The 20804-nt window shown below is 41.8% G+C and overlaps 1 protein-coding gene and 1 pseudogene across 1 annotated transcript; both read left to right on the plus strand.

Annotated features, from left to right (window-relative positions):
• Nucleotides 1-787: 787 nt before the first annotated feature.
• On the plus strand, nt 788-6695 carry LOC139167172 (olfactory receptor 5AR1-like). Its single transcript, XM_070751627.1, has 3 exons — nt 788-1733; nt 5864-5892; nt 6657-6695. The coding sequence occupies exons 1-3, from the start codon at nt 794-796 to the stop codon at nt 6693-6695; spliced, it is 1008 nt and encodes a 335-aa protein (XP_070607728.1). The 5' UTR covers nt 788-793.
• Nucleotides 6696-15981: 9286 nt separating this feature from the next.
• LOC139167255 (olfactory receptor 5AR1-like) lies at nt 15982-17969 on the plus strand (annotated as a pseudogene).
• Nucleotides 17970-20804: the final 2835 nt, after the last annotated feature.

The following is a 20804-nucleotide window of genomic DNA, read 5'->3' on the forward strand; positions in this document are numbered from 1 at the left end:
TCTGGCACAAAGAAGCTTTGTTCACTCTCATGTATAATCATATTAGCAGATACATAGGAAAAATGCAACCAAGTTGCTATGCCTAACATCTTTCAGTAGCTTTTTATAGCATTCATCGACTCCTCAGATTTAGTGCTTCCAGAAATTATAGTACATTGACATATTTCCATATCTTTTCAGAATTGTCCTGCAAGGTTTATTTTGGATACCATGTTATTTAGCAAAAATTTAACCTAAGCCTTTGAATGCTAATATTTAATTTTATTTTACATTGGTCTTCTTTTAATGCTAATTTAATATATATCTGTCTTCTATCTTGTACATCACCTAAGGACATTAAGAAGGAAACTATTCATAAGATTATTTATGAATTCCAGGTTTGTGAAATGTTGGCAGCAACTGAAATAAGGACTCTTACAAGGGCTGAATAAATCTAAAATTAAGAGCCTAAACAATTTAAGGGGAAAAATGAATTGGGTGGGAAATTCACCTGCTGTATTTCCACTCAGTTCCTACTCTATTGAGAAAGGAAAGGAAATAAAGGAATTTTCGAGAATATAATGGAAGGTTTCTAAATTAGTGATGCTGGATAGAAATGCCAGCAGATGGAAATACATTATGGTCCGACATATAGTTTACAGCAAAAGTAAAAGAAAAAGTGTCCAGTTGTTTTATGAAGAGAGAAACATGAATGAAGCCCTGGATAATACAATTTTCTTTCCCCTAACAAAGGATCAGAAAGGCATTACAGAATCAGCTAATATTTTGAATCCAGTGAACACTGAGAAAAATTATGGATAACAAAAATGAATCTATCATTACTGAATTCATTCTTCAGGGATTAACAGACAATCCTAATATGCAGTTTATACTTTTTACAATTTTCCTCCTGGTTTATGCCAGCACTGTTTTAGGGAATCTGGGGATGATTCTGTTGATTGCCACTAAACCCCAACTTCATAAACCCATGTATTACTTCTTGTGCAACCTCTCCTTTGTTGATCTCTGCTGCTCTTCTGCCATTTCCCCCAAAATGCTGATTGACTTGTTGGTTGAAGGAAAAAGAATTTCATTCAGTGCCTGTGTGACACAGCTCTTTCTGCTTGCTATGTTTTCAGACACAGGGTGTGTTTTGTTGGCCATGATGGCCTATGACAGATATGTGGCCATCTGCAATCCGCTCCTATATCCAGCTATAATGTCCAAGAAGGTCTGCCATCAAATGATTGTTGTTGCATATTGTATATGCCTAATGGATACAATAATATACACTTCATCAATATTTCGACTTATATTCTGCCGGTCAAATGTTATTAATCATTTCTTCTGTGACATACCTCCACTCTTAATGATCTCCTGTTCTGATACATACATCAGTGAAATAGTGATAATTGTTGTTGCTGGCTTTATTGAAGTAAGCAGCATTGGAATGATTCTTGTATCCTATGTTTACATTTTGGCTACAATCTTGAGAATGCGCTCCGCTGAGGGCAGGCACAAAGCATTTTCCACCTGTGCTTCTCACCTGACAGCTGTTGGGATATACCATGGGACAATACTCTTCATATACTTTCAGCCCAGTTCCAGCTATTCCATGGACCAAGACAAATGGGCCTCGTTGTTCTACACGGTTGTGATCCCCATGCTCAATCCTTTGATCTACAGCCTGAGGAACAAGGAGGTGAAAGAAGCCATGTCACAATCTCTTGGCCATATATGGGTTTGGAAAGGGAATAATCCTAGATATATTTAATGGACAACTTCATTTCATGCACTTTGCCATTTCCAAAGTCCATCAATGAGAAGAAGAATGTACTTGCTAGCAATAAACAAAGAAAAGGTTCCTGGTAACCTTAAATCAAAATTATGGTTTTTACACATCACAGGATCAAAAACCTTTATCACTATGGATAGTAAATATCAGAAGTTTGTAAATATGATACACCAGTGCTTCTCAGCCTTTTCTTCATCATGGACTTCCTTTAAATACCTTGTGGCGCATGACCACAAAATGTGTTTCAAAGGCCACAGACCTTCAAGACCACCAACACATAGCAGTGGCAGCAGGAGGCTCTTCCCACCCGCCATGGTTGGTTCTGCGCAGACGAGCATGTGCACGACATGGTAGTGGTGGCATTTAGAACCCATCACTGACTTAGCTCAAGATTTAAATAATAAAATTTTCCAGCCTTCATGGATCCCTTGTGATGACATCTTCCCCACCCCCCAGGTGTCCGCAGACCACAGGTTGAGAACCACTATGTTATGGTATTTTATATTCTAACTATAAATATTAGAATAGTTCACAGGTTAACAAAAATAAAGAAAGTTACAGGCAGCTTTACATGCTTATATTTCTGTGATTGTGTTTGTGTGTGTGTTACTTTTATTATTATCTTTACAAAATTAAAAATATCCAAATCCAATTTGATTATGTGGAAAATGAGATCACCTGTTCAATTAGCCTTGCCAAATTAGAGCAATACTACTTAAGATTTATGTGACTTGGAATATCAAGGAGCTCATAAATTGTTGGATTTCCATGTTATTTATGGTTATAAGTAATGTTCTTCACTTAATGTTCTTCACTTAAGTAATGTTCTTCACTTCACCTTTTTTTAAAATTATTATTATTGGATTGTACATAGAAACATAGAAGACTGACGGCAGAAAAAGACCTCATGGTCCATCTAGTCTGCCCTTATACTATTTCCTGTATTTTATCTTAGGATGGATATATGTTTATCCCAGGCATGTTTAAATTCAGTTACTATGGATTTACCAACCATGTCTGCTGGAAGTTTGTTCCAAGGATCTACTACTCTTTCAGTAAAATAATATTTTCTCATGTTGCCTTTGATCATTCCCCCAACTAACTTCAGATTGTGTCCCCTTGTTCTTGTGTTCACTTTCCTATTAAAAACACTTCCCTCCTGAACCTTATTTAACCCTTTAACATATTCAAATGTTTCGATCATGTCCCCCCTTTTCCTTCTGTCCTCCAGACTATACAGATTGAGTTCATTAAGTCTTTCCTGATACGTTTTATGCTTAAGACCTTCCACCATTCTTGTAGCCCGTCTTTGGACCCGTTCAATTTTGTCAATATCTTTTTGTAGGTGAGGTCTCCAGAACTGGACAAAGTACTCCAAATGTGGTCTCACCAGCGCTCTATATAAGGGGATCACAATCTCCCTCTTCCTGCTTGTTATACCTCTAGCTATGCAGCCAAGCATCCTACTTGCTTTCCCTACCGCCTGACTGCACTGTTCACCCATTTTGAGACTGTCAGAAATCACTACCCCTAAATCCTTCTCTTCTGAAGTTTTTGCTAATACGGAACTGCCAATGCAATACTCAGATTGAGGATTCCTTTTCCCCAAGTGCATTATTTTACATTTGGAAACATTAAACTGCAGTTTCCATTGCTTTGACCATTTATCTAGTAAAGCTAAATCATTTACCATATTACAGACCCCTCCAGGAATATCAACCCTATTGCTCACTTTAGAGTCATCGGCAAATAGGCAAACCTTCCCTACCAGACCTTCCCCTATGTCACTCACAAACATATTAAAAAGAATAGGACCCAGAACAGACCCTTGTGGCACACCGCTTGTAACCTGTCTCTGCTCAGAATACTCGCCATTAACCATAACTCTCTGATGTCTATGCTTCAGCCAGCTTGAAATCCACTGAACTATCCAGGGATTAAGTCCAATCTTCACTAATTTATCTATCAGCTCTTTATGTGGAACCGTATCAAAGGCTTTGCTGAAGTCCAGATAGGCCAGTGATTTTCAACCTTTTTGAGCCGCGGCACATTTTTTACATTTACAAAACCATGGGGCACATTGGGGGGGGGGCTAAAAAAAGTTTGGACAAAAAAATTATCTCTCTTTTTCCCTTTCGCTCTATTTCTCTCCCTTCCTCTTTTTTTCTCTCTTCCTTCTTTCCTCTCTTTTGCTCTCTTTCTCCCTCCCTCTATGTCTTTCTCTCTCCCACCTTCCCTCCCTCCCTCTCTCTCTCTCTCTTGCTTTCTTTCTCTCTTGTTCTCTTTCTCTCTTGCTCTTTCTTTCTCTCTTTCTCTTGCTTTCTTTCTCTCTTGCTCTTTCTTTCTCTCTTTCTCTTGCTTTCTTTCTCTTGTTTTCTTTCTCTCTCTGAGCTTCACGGCACACCTGACCATGTCTCGCGGCACACTAGTGTGCCACGGCACACTGGTTGAAAAACACTGAGATAGGCAATATCCACGGCACCACCTTGATCCAACACTTTTGTGACATAGTCAAAGAAATCAATGAGATTAGTCTGACAATGATTTGCCTTCAGTAAAGCCATGCTGATTTGGGTCCAATAAGTTATTGTTTTTTAGGTTTTATCCTCTTTTTGAGTAGAGTCTCCATCATTTTAACTATAACTGATGTCAAACTAACTGGCCTGTAGTTACTAGCTTCTTCTCTACTCCCCTTCTTGTGGATAGGCACAACACTGGCCATTCTCCAATCCTCAGGAACATCTCCTGTTAACAGGGATTGGTTAAACAAATCAGTCAGGGGGGTAGCAATGACAGATCTGAGTTCTTTAAGAACTCTGGGGTGGATGCCATCTGGACCCATTGCCTTATTTTTCTTTAATCGTTCAAGTTCTTCTAAGACATCGGCTTCTAAGATCACTGGAGCCGAATCCGTACAGCTGGAAGCAATGCTATATCCCTCTATAGTATTATTTTGTAAGGTGTCTTTTGAGAAAACTGAACAGAAGTAGCTATTGAAATGGTCAGCGATCTCCTTATTCCCATCAATGCATGTATTATTCCCGGTACTAAGCTTTGTGATGCTGCAGTTTTTCTTCCTCCTATCACAAATATATCTGAAGAAGGTTTTATCCCCCTTCTTTACAGATTTTGCAATTTCTTCCTCTTTTGAGGCTTTAGCAGCATATATTATCTGTTTCGCCTCCTTCTGTCTCATTTTATACACCTCTCTATCAGCTATACTTCCAGACTCTTTATACCTCCTATAGGCAGCCTTTTTTTCATTGACTATAGCCCTTACATCATTGCTAAACCATCGCGGTTTCTTCTTCCTTTTACCTTTAGTTATTTGCTTTACATAAAGTCCTGTGGCTTTTAAGATGGCCTTTTTAATACAGTCCACTGGGTGCTCGCTCCTGCCATTTTATCCCTCCCCTTTAATTCATTATTTAAATATTCCCCCATTGCATTAAAATTTGTTTTTCTGTAATCCAATACTTTGGTTGCAGTATAGGATTGCTCACAATCAGTTTTTACATCAAACCACAAACATAGATGGTCACTGCAACCTAAATTTTCTCCCACCTTGACCTCTGAAACCCAATTCCCATTCGTAAAAACTAAATCTAGAATATTCTCCCCTCTAGTTGGTGTCTTAACTAGCTGTGCCAGAGCTGCTCCTGTAAAGGCCTCTACTATATTCTTACTTTTGCATGTAAGGGCACTGGGGATATTCCAGTCAACATCAGGCATGTTGAAATCACCCATAACCACAATATCTCCCTTAACTGCCATTAGGGTAATTTCATCCACCATCTTGTTGTCATGTTCCTCAGATTGCCCTGGAGGCCTACAGATCACCCCAATTCTAATGACAGAACCGTCTTTATTTTGCATGCAAATCCAGAGGGTCTCCAGATCTTTACATGTATTTTGAATTAGTATTGTTTTTAGACTTTCTTTAACATAAATGGCTACTCCACCTCCCCTTCTCTCTATTCTATCCTTCCTATATAGTGTATATCCTGGTATAGATATTTCCCATTCATTACCATCCAGTTATGGTAACCAGATCCAAATTATCTCTAGATATTATGGCTATTAACTCACAGAGCTTTTTGCTCAAGCTTCGAGCATTCGTGCACATTACCCGAAGAACATTATTTTCATTATTAGTTTGCCCCTTATCATCAACAACTACATCTATTTTATTTATAGCTCCCTTTTCATAAGTTTCCAGAAACTGATTTATCCTCATTGGTCGGGGACAGAAATCATCCACATCAGTTACATCTCTGTCCCCTTTACCTAGTTTAAATGCCTGTCCAAAAAAGTTCTGAATTCCTCACTGAGCACCTGGGTACCTCTGTATGATGGATGCAAACCATCCCTCTTAAACAACTCCCTACTAGACCACCTACTGACATCATGACTTACATAGCCAAAACCTTCAGCTTTACACCACTGCCTTAACCACACATTAAACTATCTGATACAAGTTGTTTTATCCTCCTGGCCACAAACTGGTAACACCTCTGAGAAAGTCACTGAATCAGTTATTTTACCCAGCTCCACACTTAGACATTGAAAATCATTGAAAAAACATGTGTTTATTATTGTTGTTAGCCGCCCCGAGTCTACGGAGAGGGGCGGCATACAAATCCAATAAATTATTATTATTATTATTATTATTATTATTATTATTATTATTATTAATGCAGCAGAGATTCTTCATAGTAGAACCATGCTTCAATGTACTGCATATTAGAGTACACAATACAATGACTCCAATATAAAACTTATGTTTTTATTTCTTCTTTTCTCATTGAACTGCATATTTACACAAATAAACAACTTGACAGTATAACTATATTTCTCTATACATCTGCTCTCTATGATGCAGATTCACCAACGGTCAGCATCTTCCAACTGCCAAAACTGACCACATGCCAGTATGCAAATTAGCTCTCTCTCAACATTCCATCCCCTTTTCCAATGCCATATGCTAACATACCCCTGCTGAAATAATTTAGATTTGGTTTCCTTTTCAAACTAAAACAATATAAATAATTTCTTATTTCATTTTTATGGAAAAACATTATTTATTTACATTTTCTTTACTGCTAGCAAATACATCAACTTTCTATGTCTTTCATATGATAATGGCTTTGTAAATATATCAGCTATCATATTTTCTGTTGGCACATATTCTAAGACAATTTCTTTCTTATAGAAAGAAATATCTTTTACATGTTTACACCTCATTATGTTGCCTTCTTTATTATATTTATTTATTTATTTATTTTATTTTATTTGTCATACAAATGTAGTATTGTATTGTGGTATGTTTAAAATAATATAAGTATAAAGTATAGAAAAGATAAAAAGACATTAGGACAGGAACAATTTCTTTCTTATAGAAAGAAATATCTTTTACATGTTTACACCTCATGTTGCCTTCTTTATTTTATTTTATTTTATTTATTTATTTATTTATTTTATTTGTCATACAAATGTAGTATTGTATTGTAGTATGTTTAAAATAATATAAGTATAAAGTATAGAAAAGATAAAAAGACATTAGGACAGGAACGGTAGGCACAAAGGTACACTTATGCACGCCCATTTACAATTGGTTGTAAATTTGGTTGTTACCGTATATACTCGAGTATAAGCCGAGTTTTTCAGCCCCAAAAATGGGCTGAAAAACCCGACCTCGGCTTATACTCGGGTCACCACAAGAGGGCGCCGGGTGACCACAAGAGGGCGCACCGCGGGAGCCCGGCAGCTGCAAAACACACGCGAGGGGCGAATCGGGGAAACTGCCAGGAGAAAACTCAACCCCTGTAAACCACAAGATTCCTCGAACTTTTATTTTTTAAAAAATGCCGCCCGCCTCAGAGTAAACGCCCCGCGCGTATAATTAAGTGACTGGGGTTTTTTTCATGCGTCAAGAGGAAAGAATTAAAAACCTCGGGAAATAGAGCGCCCTGCTTGTAACCGCCACTAAAGCACACAACCTCCACCCACCCCCACTTCGCCAGCCGCCACACCTTCGGTGCAGTCTGGATAGAAGTGCGGGGCCACATCTTCTCTCCACCCCACCCACCACCACCCAATATCCAAACTCTGTAGTTTTCAGGAGGACGGAAAGATGCTTTTTGGGGCGGAGCACGCCAGTCTCTCTCCGTACTCCCGTCTAGTGCACATCACCCCCGGGGAGGGCGGGATTGACTCTCCGGCAAACGGTCCGAGCATCCCCCTCCACACCCGTGCATCTGGAGTAAGGCGGCGTCTTTTAACACATCCCCCTTCAGCCATGCTCGCAAAGCCACCCATCCTCCTCCTCCTCCTCCATCCCTCGCCGGGGGGAGACTCCCCTCCTCCGCCCCTTCTCTGACCTTGTAATCCTCGTGGCCGAGGTTTTGCAGGCGCTGTTTGCCTGAGGGGGGCCGGATTTCCACGCCGCCGGCCGGGGGCTCCTTCGGGGTTGCCTCCGCCGGAGAGTGCTGTTGCTGGGGCTCCTGGTGGTCCCGAGATGGGGCGCGGCGGGCTCCGCGCTGCCCCACGCTGAGCGCCACGAAGTCCAACGTCTTGCTCTTGAAGGCGCCCTCCACGTTGCAGAACATCCCGCCATACTTCTGGCGGGGCACTTGGTCGGCGGTGCCCAGGCGCGCCAGGTAGACGGGCAGATCTTCCTCCCCCGCCGCCGCAGGATCCGGCCGCTCCCGGCCTCTCCGCCCGCTGTGAGAAGACATGGCCGGGAGTCACTGGGGTAAGTCAAGCCGGCGACTCCGTCTGCGAGGCAGAGAAAGAAGGGCGGGCGGGAGGGAGACTTCCCGGGCGCCGCTGGCTCGGCTCAGACGCGGAGTGACTGATGACTGAGAGAGAGAGAAAAGGAGCGCCTGCTGGGAGGGAGGGAGAGAGAGCGACCGAAGAAGGGAACGTAGCTGGAAGGCGCCGACAGGAGCTCCAAGAGAGAAGTAAAACGGGGCTCCGAGTGACGCAGCAAAGTGGGAAGGTGGGGGGGGGACTCATGAAGCAGGAATCCCCTCCCCCCTGACTTCCCATCGTCTGTTCCTCTCTCGCACGCCGTCGGAGCAGTTGGCTGGCAACTTTGCTGCGTCACTCGGAGCCCCGTTTTACTTCTCTCTTGGAGCTCCTGTCGGCGCCTTCCAGCTACGTTCCCTTCTTCGGTCGCTCTCTCTCCCTCCCTCCCAGCAGGCGCTCCTTTTCTCTCTCTCTCAGTCATCAGTCACTCCGCGCCTGAGCCGAGCCAGCGGCGCCCGGGAAGTCTCCCGCCCGCCCGCCCGCCCTTCTTTCTCTGCCTCGCAGACGGAGTCGCCGGCTTGACTTACCCCAGTGACTCCCGGCCATGTCTTCTCACAGCGGGCGGAGAGGCCGGGAGCGGCCGGATCCCGCCGCGGCGGGGGAGGAAGATCTGCCCGTCTACCTGGCGCTTCCCTCTTGGAGCTCCTGTCGGCCTTCCCTTCCCCGGGTCCAGCAAAGTTTCCAGCTTGTACAATTACTGCACTAATTCCCTGATTAGATTTTGAGGTAAGTTCTCTCTCTGCTTTTTTTCAAAGTCTCCTTTCTATAGAACTTTGATAAAGTTCCCCCCTCCCTCCCCCCTCTCTCTCAAGAGACACAGAGAGCGAGACAGAGAGAGAGAGAAGGAAGAAGGGTAGAAGAAAAAGGAATTGAGTACTTTTTAAGGGCTTTGTTGGATTCATTCTGTAGATTTGTTATGGTACAAGCAATATACAATCGTACTAATTTTAGCCTGCCAGTAGATTGTAAAAATAAGATACATTATGCTGCTTTCTTCTACCCCATAGAGATTCATGAATACTTAAGATGTTTAGCATTTCTGTACTCACTTAGCATTAAGTTTTAGTGTTAAAATAATATTAATATTTACCTCTTGGATTTAAATCTATTGTTATTTCTGTGTGGATTTACCTCAGAATAAGTCTCAGTTTTTTGGGAACTTGCTGATAGATATGCTTAAAACTGCAGTCCATCTGTGCAGTTGCCTGTAAGTAAGTCCTATTGAAATCTGTAAGGCTTAACTCAGAATAAAGAGTTGATTTAATATGCAATCCTGTACATAAATTTACTCAGTAATTAACTTGGCTGCATGGCTTGGGGTAGTTTGGTAGAATGTTATGCAATTTTTATGTCTCTGAAAATCTTTTATTCTTAGATGGGAAAAAGAATTTTGTGAAATTATTGTGCAATTTGAATTTGTAAAAATATTGTTTTGTTCTTCTCTCTACTTTATCATTGGATTATAGAGAGAAAAATTAAGTCTCTAAAATACTGTTTTGAGGGATTTTGACTCATAGGTTTTAGCTTGGTTGCTGATTGAACTACTTTTTTTACTTTTTAATTTATTTAATTTTATTTAATTTATTGTAAATATCAGATTGCTTTTATTTACCCACTTTGAAATAAATATTGTTTACCCTCTTTAAAATAAATATTCTAAAACATGTCTCAATTAATGTAATTTTATTGTTTTCCATTTTTATAAGTTACCAGTAGCCACTGCATTTTCTAACCTCGGCTTATACTCGGGTCAATAAGTTTTCCCAGTTTTTGTGCCAAAAATTGGTGCCTCGGCTTATACTCGGGTCGGCTTATACTCGAGTATATACGGTAATTCAATTTCTTCTGAAGCTGCCTTTTTCCATCTTCTTGCCTCTTCATTTGGCATTTTGTTTACTTCTTCCCAATTTTGTGGTTCTTTTACTAACATTACTGCCTTATTCTCCTTTTATTCTCTATTAGTTACCTTATTCTCCTTTTTTTTTTTAACTTCAGCTACTTCCTGTGTTTCCTTACCGATTTCTTTTTTTACTTTATTTTCTTTCTCATTATTTTTATTTCTCAACCACACCTGGTCTCTCCCAATGTCTTCTTCAAATATTACACTCCTAGACACTACTACCCTATCCTCATCTTTTATATAATTTTTCTATATTCTCATCATATCCTATGAAAATTCCTTTCTTGTCCCTTGAATCTAATTTTCCTCTGATCTGCTTGTAACATAAACATAGGCTACACATCGAAACACTCTAGTATAGCTCAGATTTGGCTTACTTCCACATAGGACTTCATGTGGAGACTTTCTAAGATAGGAGTGATAAATTCTATTTTGTATGTAATTTACACACCTGAGTCCTTCAGCCCAAAATTTCCTTTCTAATTTGGCGCCTGAAAGTACCGCTCTGACTCCAGCACATAATGTCTGGATGTTTCCTTTCAACAATTCCCCCTTCTTCTGGGGTATATATAGGAGTGTGCCTGTGACTTATTCCTTGTGACATTAAATAGTTTTCAAAATTTCTATTTTTGAATTCACTACCATTGTCACTTAATATTGTAGTGATTGTATTTCCAAATTTCTTCTTTCAGCACATAACAAAGAATTTGAACCATTTTAGTACCTCTGACTTAGTCTCCATTGGATATACAAAGCAATATCTGGAGAAATCATCGATAATGGTTAAAAAATAAGATTTACCATTAACACTTTCACAAGATATTGTTCCATGCACATCAATGTGTATAAGTCCCATTACTCTTTTTGACCTTCCATTACTTCTTATAGGAACCGTTTTTCTTTTTGCTTTTTCAGTGTTACAGCAGTTACACACTACATAGTTTCCACATTTTTGTACCTTTAAATTATATTAATCTTTTTCATTTATCATCTTATTCAAATACCCAAAATTCACATGGCTTAACCTATAATGCCATTTATGTATGCAATTGAAACTTTACATTTTTCTTCACTTAAATTTTGCAAATATCCTTTTGCCCTTTCCAGATTCTCCTTCCCTTCAATTACATATAAAGACCTTTCCATCTTACCTGTTACACACACTTTGCCCTTGTGTATTATCTTACATATATTGTTTTCAAATAATACAGAAAAACCATCCTTATTTAGTCTAGACACCGAAAATAAATTGCTACTGATTTCTGGAACCCACATAACATTGTTCCACACGTCTTGATCTTCTGGATGTTTCAGTGCTGATATCTTCACCTTTCCAACCCCTGCTATTCTTATCTCTCGTCCATCAGCCATCTCGACCAATCCATCCAACTCTTCTTGTTTTCTAACCTGCAAAAAATTATTTTTATTATACCTCATATGATTTGATGCTCCTGAGTCGACCACCCAGTATTGTAGATCATCTTCCTCTGCATCATTTTCTCTGCACATCATCATCTTCTTAGGTTTCTTTTCTTCATTCCTTCCATAGCTTTGGAAGTTTTCTTTATTCTTGGTACTCTGTTTCTCTGAACATTGTTTATGTTTGTTTGTTTGTTTGTTTATTTAGATTTGTATGCCGCCCCTCTCCGCAGACTCGGGGCGGCTCACAACAAAGTGAAAAAACAGTTTACAACAAATCTAAATTTCTACTAAAAACATTTAAAAAACCCCATTTTCTAAACACACATACATACACACATACCATTCATAAATTGTATATGCCCGGGAGAGATGTCTCAGTTCCCCCATGCCTGACAACACAGGTGGGTCTTAAGGAGCTTACGAAAGGCAAGGAGAGTAGGGGCAGTTCTAATCTCCGGGGGGAGTTGGTTCCAGAGGGCCGGGGCTGCCACAGAGAAGGCTCTTCCCCTGGGGCGCGCCAACCGACATTGTTTAATTGACGGGACCCGGAGAAGGCCTACTCTGTGGGACCTAATCGGTGGCTGGGATTCGTGCGGCAGCAGGCGGTCTCGGAGATATTCTGGTCCAGTGCCATGAAGAGCTTTAAAAGTCATAACCAACACTTTGAATTGTGACCGGAAGTTGATCGGCAACCAATGCAGTCTGCGGAGTGTTGGTGAAACATGGGCATACCTAGGTAGGCCCATGACTGCTCTCGCAGCTGCATTTTGCACGATCTGAAGTTTCCGAACACTTTTCAAAGGTAGCCCCATGTAGAGAGCATTACAGTAGTCGAACCTTGAGGTGAGTGACTGTGAGCAGTGAGTCCCTGTCCAGATAGGGCCGCAACTGGTGCACCAGGCGAACCTGGGCAAACGCCCCCCTCGCCACAGCTGAAAGATGGTTCTCTAATGTGAGCTGTGGATCGAGGAGGACGCCCAAGTTGAGGACCCTCTCCGAGGGGGTCAATAATTCCCCCCCCCAGGGTAATGGAAGGACAGATGGAGTTGTCCTCGGGAGGCAAAACCCACAGCCACTCCGTCTTATCCGGGTTGAGTTTGAGTCTGTTGACACCCATCCAGGCCCCAACAGCCTCCAGACACCGGCACATCACTTTCACTGCTTCGTTGACTGGACATGGGGTGGAGATGAAGAGCTGGGTATCATCAGTGTACTGATGATACCTCACCCCATGCCCTTGGACGATCTCACCCAGCGGTTTCCTGTAGATATTAAATAGCAGGGGGGAGAGGACTGACCCCTGAGGCACCCCACAAGGGAGAGACCTCGGAGTCGACCCCCACTAACACCGACTGCGACCGACCGGAGAGGTAGGAGGAGAACCACTGGAGAACAGTGCCTCCCACCCCCAACCCCTCCAGCCGGTGCAGAAGGATACCATGGTCGATGGTATCGAAAGCCGCTGAGAGGTCAAGAAGCACCAGGACAGAGGATAAACCCCTGTCCCGGGCCCGCCAGGGATCATCCATCAACGCGACCAAAGCAGTTTCCGTGCTGTAACCGGGCCTGAAACCCGACTGCTGGGGACCTAGATAATCGGCTTCTTCCAAGGATCGCTGGAGCTGGAGTGCCACCACCTTCTCGACAACCTTCCCCATAAAGGGAAGGTTGGAGACTGGCCGGTAGTTATTAAGTACGGCTGGGTCCAGGGAAGGCTTCTTGAGGAGGGGGCGCACGAGCGCCACTTTATAGGATGATGGAAAGGATCCCCTCCCAAAGGAAGCATTGATAATCTCCTGGGCCCAGCTCCGTGTCACCTCCCTGCTGGCCGAAACCAGCCAGAAGGGACACGGATCCAGTAAACAGGTGGCGGAACTCACAGCTCCAATGGCCTTGTCCACTTCATCAGGTGTCACCAGATCAAACTCTTCCCAGACAGATGGACAAGTACGGGCCCCAGTCATCTCAACTAACTCGTTGTCAGCCGACTCTGTTTTCCAATTGGAGTCGAGGTCCGCCCGGATCTGAGCGATTTTATCAGCGAAAAACGTGTTAAAATCCTCGGCACTACTCTGTAAGGGCTCCCCAACTCACCTCTGATTAAGAAGGGAGTGGGTCACCCTAAACAGAGCGGCCGGGCGGGATTCCGCTGATGCAATCAAGGCGGCATGATATGCGCATCTTGCCGCCTTGAGCGCCACTTTGTAAGTCTTAATAAAAGCTCTTACAAGTGTTTGATCAGATTCAGACTTACTCTTCCTCCATCACTTCTCTAGACGTCTCTTCTGGCGTTTCAACTCCTGGAGCTCCTCGTTGAACCATGGAGCTCTATGGGGTCTAGCGCCACGGAGAGGTCGCAAAGGCGCAATCCAATCAAGAGCCTCCGCTGCAGCCTTGTTCCAGGCTTCCGCAAGAGACTCCGCCGAACTATGGACGAGTGCATCTGGAATAACCCCAAGCGCCGTCTGAAAGCCCTCTGGGTCCATCAGGCGTCTGGGGCGGAACATCTTAATTGGTTCCGCCTCCCTGCGGGGAAGGATTGGAGCCAGGAAGTCAAGCCGTAGTAGAAAATGGTCTGACCATGACAAAGGCAGTACTTCTAAGCCCCTTAGTCTCAGACCATTACTCAGTTGCTTATTGTCCAATAAGATGTTTGTCAGACCCACATCTAAAGCACCTTTTCTGCTTCACCTTTAATGCTTTATCCACATTATTCTCAGTTAATCTGGTGCTTCCACTGTTACCCCCTGCTGATGTTTTAATTCTTTTATTGTATTCTTCTATCAATTTACTTGTCACATTTTCTACAGTTATCTGTCCATTTGGCAAGTTTTCAAGAATACTGACTATGGTTTCCACTGACCTTAGCATCACTGCAACCTGCTCCTCTTCATCTATTTGTGCTTTTTTTTTTCAGCTCACACACAGTCTTTTCAATGTTGTCTAATGATTTATCATGCTTGTGTCAGGTTTCATCTTTATCTGATACCACATTCTCCTCAGAAAAAGCCTCTTGCTTACAGATGGCCTTACAAATAAATTTTCAAATGTTTTCCAAATTAATTTTGCTGTTGGTATATCTTGAATTCTGAACAAAATTGAATCTTCTATGTTCATAACCAGCAACAATTTAGCTCTGGTGTTTTCTCCATTGTATTTCCTTCTGGCTTCACAATCTTCTTGATCTTGCTCAATATGATACCATAAGCCTTCAGACTCCAATAATAATTTCACTTTTATACACCATGAACTGTAATTTTCTCAATTCAATTTGCAGATTAGTGGCTTTTGTATCATATCCCCAGCCATTCTGATAAATCTTCAGAGAAAAATTTGCACCTTCAATACTGTGCCTTTAAATTTTCTCCTCATGCTGCCAACTGTCAAATTCCAGCTACTGCAGTTAACATCACCAACTGCCACAGCCTTCAACTGTCTTCTCCACAGGGATTTTTTGTTCTTTTTTTATTATTAAACTTTAATGAAGAACATTCTGGGCATCTGGTTATCTGTGCTCGTAACCCATTATGTTGGATTTCTATGTTATTTATTGTTATAAGTGATATTCTTCACTTCATACAGCAGAGATTCTTCATAGCAAAACCATGCTTTGTTGTATATTAGAGTATACAATACAATGACTCCAATATAAAACTTATGTTTTTAGTTCTTTTCTCATTAAACTGGTTTTATATTTACACAAATAAACAACTTGACAGTATAACTATATTTCTCTATACATCTGCTCTCTATGATGCAGATTCACCAACATTCAGCACACGAATCCCTAAGAATTCTATCTTCCAACTGCCAAAACTGACCACATGCCAGTATGCAAATTAGCTCTCTCTCAGCATTCCATCCCCTTTTCCCATGCCCTGAGAAAAACACTTGGTAATAAATGGCTTTGTTTCATAATTGTTGTTTCTAAAGAAGAAGGATACTAGTGAAAATTAATATATTTGTACAACTGTTCTAATGCTGGACTTCTGTGCTATCATTCTTTTGAGGATTATTATATATTAATTGTGTGCAGTGCAGATTAATATTGTAAACAATCATACTACTGTATTTGTTGGCTGTGATGGCCCATGACAGATATGTGGCTATCTGCAATCCTCTCCTCTATGCAAGAGTAATGTCCAAAAAGGCCTGCTAGAAAATTGTCTCTGTTATCTACTTTACAGTCCTGCTAGATTCAATGATACAAACCAGCGTTCCCCGTAAGCTGCGCGCGTGAGCACGCACGTGCCCCAAAATACCCCACCCCCGCACACCCTTTTCCATGGGCGTGCACTCCCCATCCCCCTGCCAACCCGCGGAGGGGTGAGGAGGCACCGGCAGTAGAAGGAAAGGGAGCCGCGGCCACCCCTGCCTCCCCACTGTGTTTCCGGCCCCCTCATGCCCCTGGCCTCTCAGCGCTGCCCCCCGCCCACCTGATCCGCCCCCTCTCCTACTCTCCCATTGAAAGAAAAGCACAGAGGCTGCCTACTTGAGCCTCCCATTGCTTCACCCCGCTTCGCCCTGCCTGTCATCCTGGACCTCCGTTGTGTTTTCGGGGGGGAGCGGCGGGAAAGCCCTGTGCCAGCCAGGAAAGCCGGCTTTCTGGGAAAGCAGCACGCCTTTTAAACACGCTGCTTTCCTGCACCTCTTTCCTGGGGGGGGGGAGTGGCCTCCCCCCCCCGTCCAGGAAAGAGTTGCAGGAAAGCAGCGCATTTGAAAAGCGTGCTGCTTTCCCGGAAAGCCAGCTTTCCTGGCCGGCACAGGGCTTTCCCAGGCAGCTGGCTTGAGCCTTGTGCAGGTCAGCAAAGCCGGCTTCCCCCGGAGACGTGGAAAGAAAGAAGGGAAAGAGAGGGAGGGAAAGAGAAGTGGAGAGGAAAGAGGGAGGGAGGGAAGGAAGGGAGAGAAAATTGAACGAGAGGGAGAGAGAAAGGGAGGAAGAGAGGAAGGGAGGAAGAGATAAATATAAAGGGAGAGAGGGAGAAAGAGAGGGAGAGGGAGGGGAAGAGTGGAAGGAAGGAAAAGAGAGATAGAAAGAGAAAAAAGTGGAAGGAAGAGAGAAGGAAAGAAAGGAAGGGAGAGAGAGAGAGTGAAAGAGAGAGAAGATAGGAAGGAAGTGAGAGAGAGGAAGAAAGCAAGAGAGAGAGAGGAGTGGTAGGAAGAGAGAGAGAGAGAAATGATAGAATAAAGGGGAGAAAAAAGAGAAATTAGAAGATGATTGAGGCAGAGAATGAAGGGAAAGAGAGAGAAACAGAGAGAGAAGTGACTCTTGATTTAAAGCATATGGTAAAAGCACTTAAATAATAACAGAGAAAAAAACCCCAGCCCTCACCTGTTTTTATTAATAGTTATGTTTTTGGATTTGCTAGTTGTTTTAGTTTTAATAGTAATAGAGTTTGGTTTTGTTTTATTATTAATTTCTTTTAATAAAAAAGAAGGGATTTATTTTATTTATTTGTTTGTTTATTTGTTTGTTTGTTTGTACTTCTATGCCGCCCAGTCCCAAGGGGACTGCCACTCAGACACTATACTTTTCCGCCCACCCCGGAAAAAAATTAGAGGGAACATTGATACAAACTTCCTGTACATTCCGGCTATCTTTCTGTAGCTCCAATGTTATCAATCACTTCTTCTGTGATGTGCCTCCACTTCTAATGCTCTCCTGTTCCGATACATATATTAGTGAGATTGTTTTACTGTATTTACCTTTGTTGGCTTTGTTGAAACAAGCAGCATTGGGATGACTCTTGTTCCTATGTTTACATTTTGGCTACAATCATGAGAATGGACTCTGCTGAGGGAAGGCACAAAGCATTTTCCATCTGTGCTTCTCACCTGACAGCTGTTGGGATATATCAAGGGACAATACTCTTCATGTATTTTCAGCTCAGTTCCAGCTATTCCATGGGCCAAGACAAATGGGCCTCTATGTTCTACACGGTTGTCATCCCTATGCTCAATCCTTTGATCTACAGCCTGAGGAACAAGAAGGTGAAAGATGTTATGTCAAAATCTCTTGGCCATATATGGCTTTTGAAAGGGAGAATCTTTATTTTTCAATGACTTGAAATGGTGTCCATTTGGGGTGCAGGGTAGAAGTCCATACAAAAGATCAATCTAGAAGTTATGTTAAAATCAGATTGGGGATATGTGAGTTTTTAAAGGATGTGGCCCTACAAAATTTAATAGGCAACTTAATAATAATCTCTACCATTTTTTTAAAAATAGAAAATATAGAAATTGGGGGGAGGACATACATTTTGTTTTTTGTTTTTTTAGTTCTTGTCTTTCAACTCTACATGAAATTTCCTCAATCCTGTGAATATTCTCAATAAAAGGCATAAGCTATTTAAATATAATTTGCCAATACAAATCCCGTTCTGCCAAAGGCCACCATTTCAATTTCACTTGGCACTTCCTACTGGTTCACTCTTTTTGTTTCTTCCCACAATCTGCAGCCATAAAAAATAGTAGTTTAACAGTAGTTTAACCTCAGTCTATTAACAAAAGAAGTCTTAAATCAAAATAATTTATGGGAGAAACCACAAACTCTTTAAAAATCACAAGATTGGAAGCATGTATAATATTATACCATTTCAAATCTTAAAATTAAAGATTGTTATTGATTGTGTATTTGTCAAATCATAAGCACTTCAAAATAAAGTAAACCAATTACTTCAGGGTTTTTGTTTTTAAATTTAGCCATAAATTGCATTATTTGCAAAGTTAAAATTCTCTAACTCTAAGATTATTTCGTGGATATAAAGAATGATATATAGTCCCAGATTCACTTTCACTAGAAGAACATACCAAGTAAAGGCTCTCCACACCCATATACAGTATGTCACAGAAGTGAGTACACCCCCCCTCACATTTTCTAAATATTTAAGTATACCTTTTCATGTAACAATACTGAAGAAATGACACTTGACTACAATGTACAGTATTGAATTTAGAGCTTGTATAACAGTGCTGTCCCCTCAAAATAACACAACCCACAACTATTAATGTGTAAACTGCTGGCAACAAAAGTGAGTACACCCCTAAGTAATAATGTCCAAATGGGGCCCAAAGAGTTAATATTTTATATGGTCACCATTATTTTCCAGCACTGCCTTAACCCTCTTGGGCATAGAGTGCACCAGAGCTTCACTGGTGGCCACTGGAGTCCTCTTCCACTCCTCAATGACAAAATCATGGAGCTGGTGGGCGTTAGAGATCTTGCGCACCTCCACTTTCCTTCTCACAATGCCTCAGAAATATTCAATAGGGTTTAGATCTGTAGATATGCTTCACCAGCCCATCATCTTTACTCTCAGCTTCTTTAGCAAGGCAATGGACATTTTGGAGGTGTGTTTGGGGTCCTTATCACATTGGAATACTGTCCTGTGGCCAGTCTCCAAAGGGATGGGATTGTGCTCTGCTTCAATATGTCACAGTACATGGTTCCCTCAATGAATTGTAGTCCCCCAGTTTATATTGGTCTCATATGACCACAGGAATGGTTCCACAAATCCATGTCCTTAGCCTGCTTGTCTGCAGCAAACCAGACAAGCAGAATTTGCGGGCTCTCTTGTGCATCATCTTTAGAAGAGGCTTATTTCTTGGATGACAGCCCTACAGACCAATCTGATGTAGCATGCGGCGTATAGTCTGAGCACTGACAGACTGACCCTCCCACCTCTTCAAACTCTGCAGCAATGCTGGCAGCACTCATACATCTATTTCCCAAAGCCAACCTCTGGATAGGACACTGAGCATTGGTACTCAGTTTTTTGGTTGACCATGGTGAAGCCTGTTCTGAGTGGAATCTGTCCTGTTAAACTGCTGTATGGTCTTAGTTCACGTGTTACAGCTCAGTTTCAGGGTCTTGGCAATCTTCTTATAGCCTAGGCCAGGGATAGGCAAAGTTGGTTCTTCTATGACACATGGACTTCAACTTCAACTGCTAGCATGATAGCCTCAGGAATTCTGGGAGTTGAAATCCACAAGTCATAGAAGAGCCAACTTTGCCTACCCCTGATTTGCCTAGGCCATCTTTCTGTAGAGCAAGAATTTGTTTTTTCAGATCCTCAGAGAGTTCATTGCCATGAGGTACCATGTTGAATTTCCAGTGAACAATATGAGAGGGTAAGAGTGATAACACCAAGTTTAACACATCTGCTCCCCCTTCACACATGATACCTTATTCCACAAATGAGTCATCAGGGAGGGGAAATTGCTACTTGAGCCCCATTTGGACATTATCATTTAGGGGTGTACTCACTTTTGTTGCCAGCAGTTTAGACATTGATGGTTGTGTATTATGTTATTTTGGGGGGACAGCACATTTATACAAGCTCTAAACTCAATACTGTACATTGTAGCAAAGTGTCATTCCATCAATGTTGTTACATGAAAATATATACTTAAATATTTACAAAATGAGAGGTGGTGTGCTCACTTCCATGACATACTGTATATCCTGTTCAGTTTCTTGATCTGGACCTGGATTAATTGTTTGGAAAATAAATCACATAAGTTTCTTGGTTGTTTCCAATTCCATGAACCAGCCCCCCATGCTCAGTTCCAATGTTTGATGTTAGACTTCAGAGCTTTAGCACCTTTGCTTTCTGGGTGTTACATCCATGATTTTATGTCCTTTTTTTGCAGCACTCATTAAGTTACCCGCTAGAATAGTTCACTATGGGTGCAATTTTGCCAAAAACTGGGGGGGAAATGCCAATTTCAGGAAAACAGTTGGAAAATGTTTCATATGGCTGCAGGAGACTGCAAAAAGCTGTAAAACAGCCCAGTTGCCAAATGCCCAAAGTCCAGTCAGGTGCCTGGAGAAGGAGGAGTGACCATCAGTATAACTACCCCTAAAATAGGTTCCTTCCTACTTTAAACGATCTTTAA

Source organism: Erythrolamprus reginae, chromosome 1 (genome assembly GCF_031021105.1).
Source record: "Erythrolamprus reginae isolate rEryReg1 chromosome 1, rEryReg1.hap1, whole genome shotgun sequence".
NCBI lineage: Eukaryota > Metazoa > Chordata > Lepidosauria > Squamata > Dipsadidae > Erythrolamprus > Erythrolamprus reginae.

Bases quoted from the DNA above. Each gene is read 5' to 3' on its own strand.
- LOC139167172 (XM_070751627.1), top strand. From the start codon at position 794: ATGGATAACAAAAATGAATCTATCATTACTGAATTCATTCTTCAGGGA. The intron at 1,734-5,863 runs ATAATCCTAGAT...CTATTAACTCAC, and splicing joins TATATGGGTTTGGAAAGGGA to AGAGCTTTTTGCTCAAGCTT. The intron at 5,893-6,656 runs GTGCACATTACC...TCTATGATGCAG, and splicing joins TGCTCAAGCTTCGAGCATTC to ATTCACCAACGGTCAGCATC.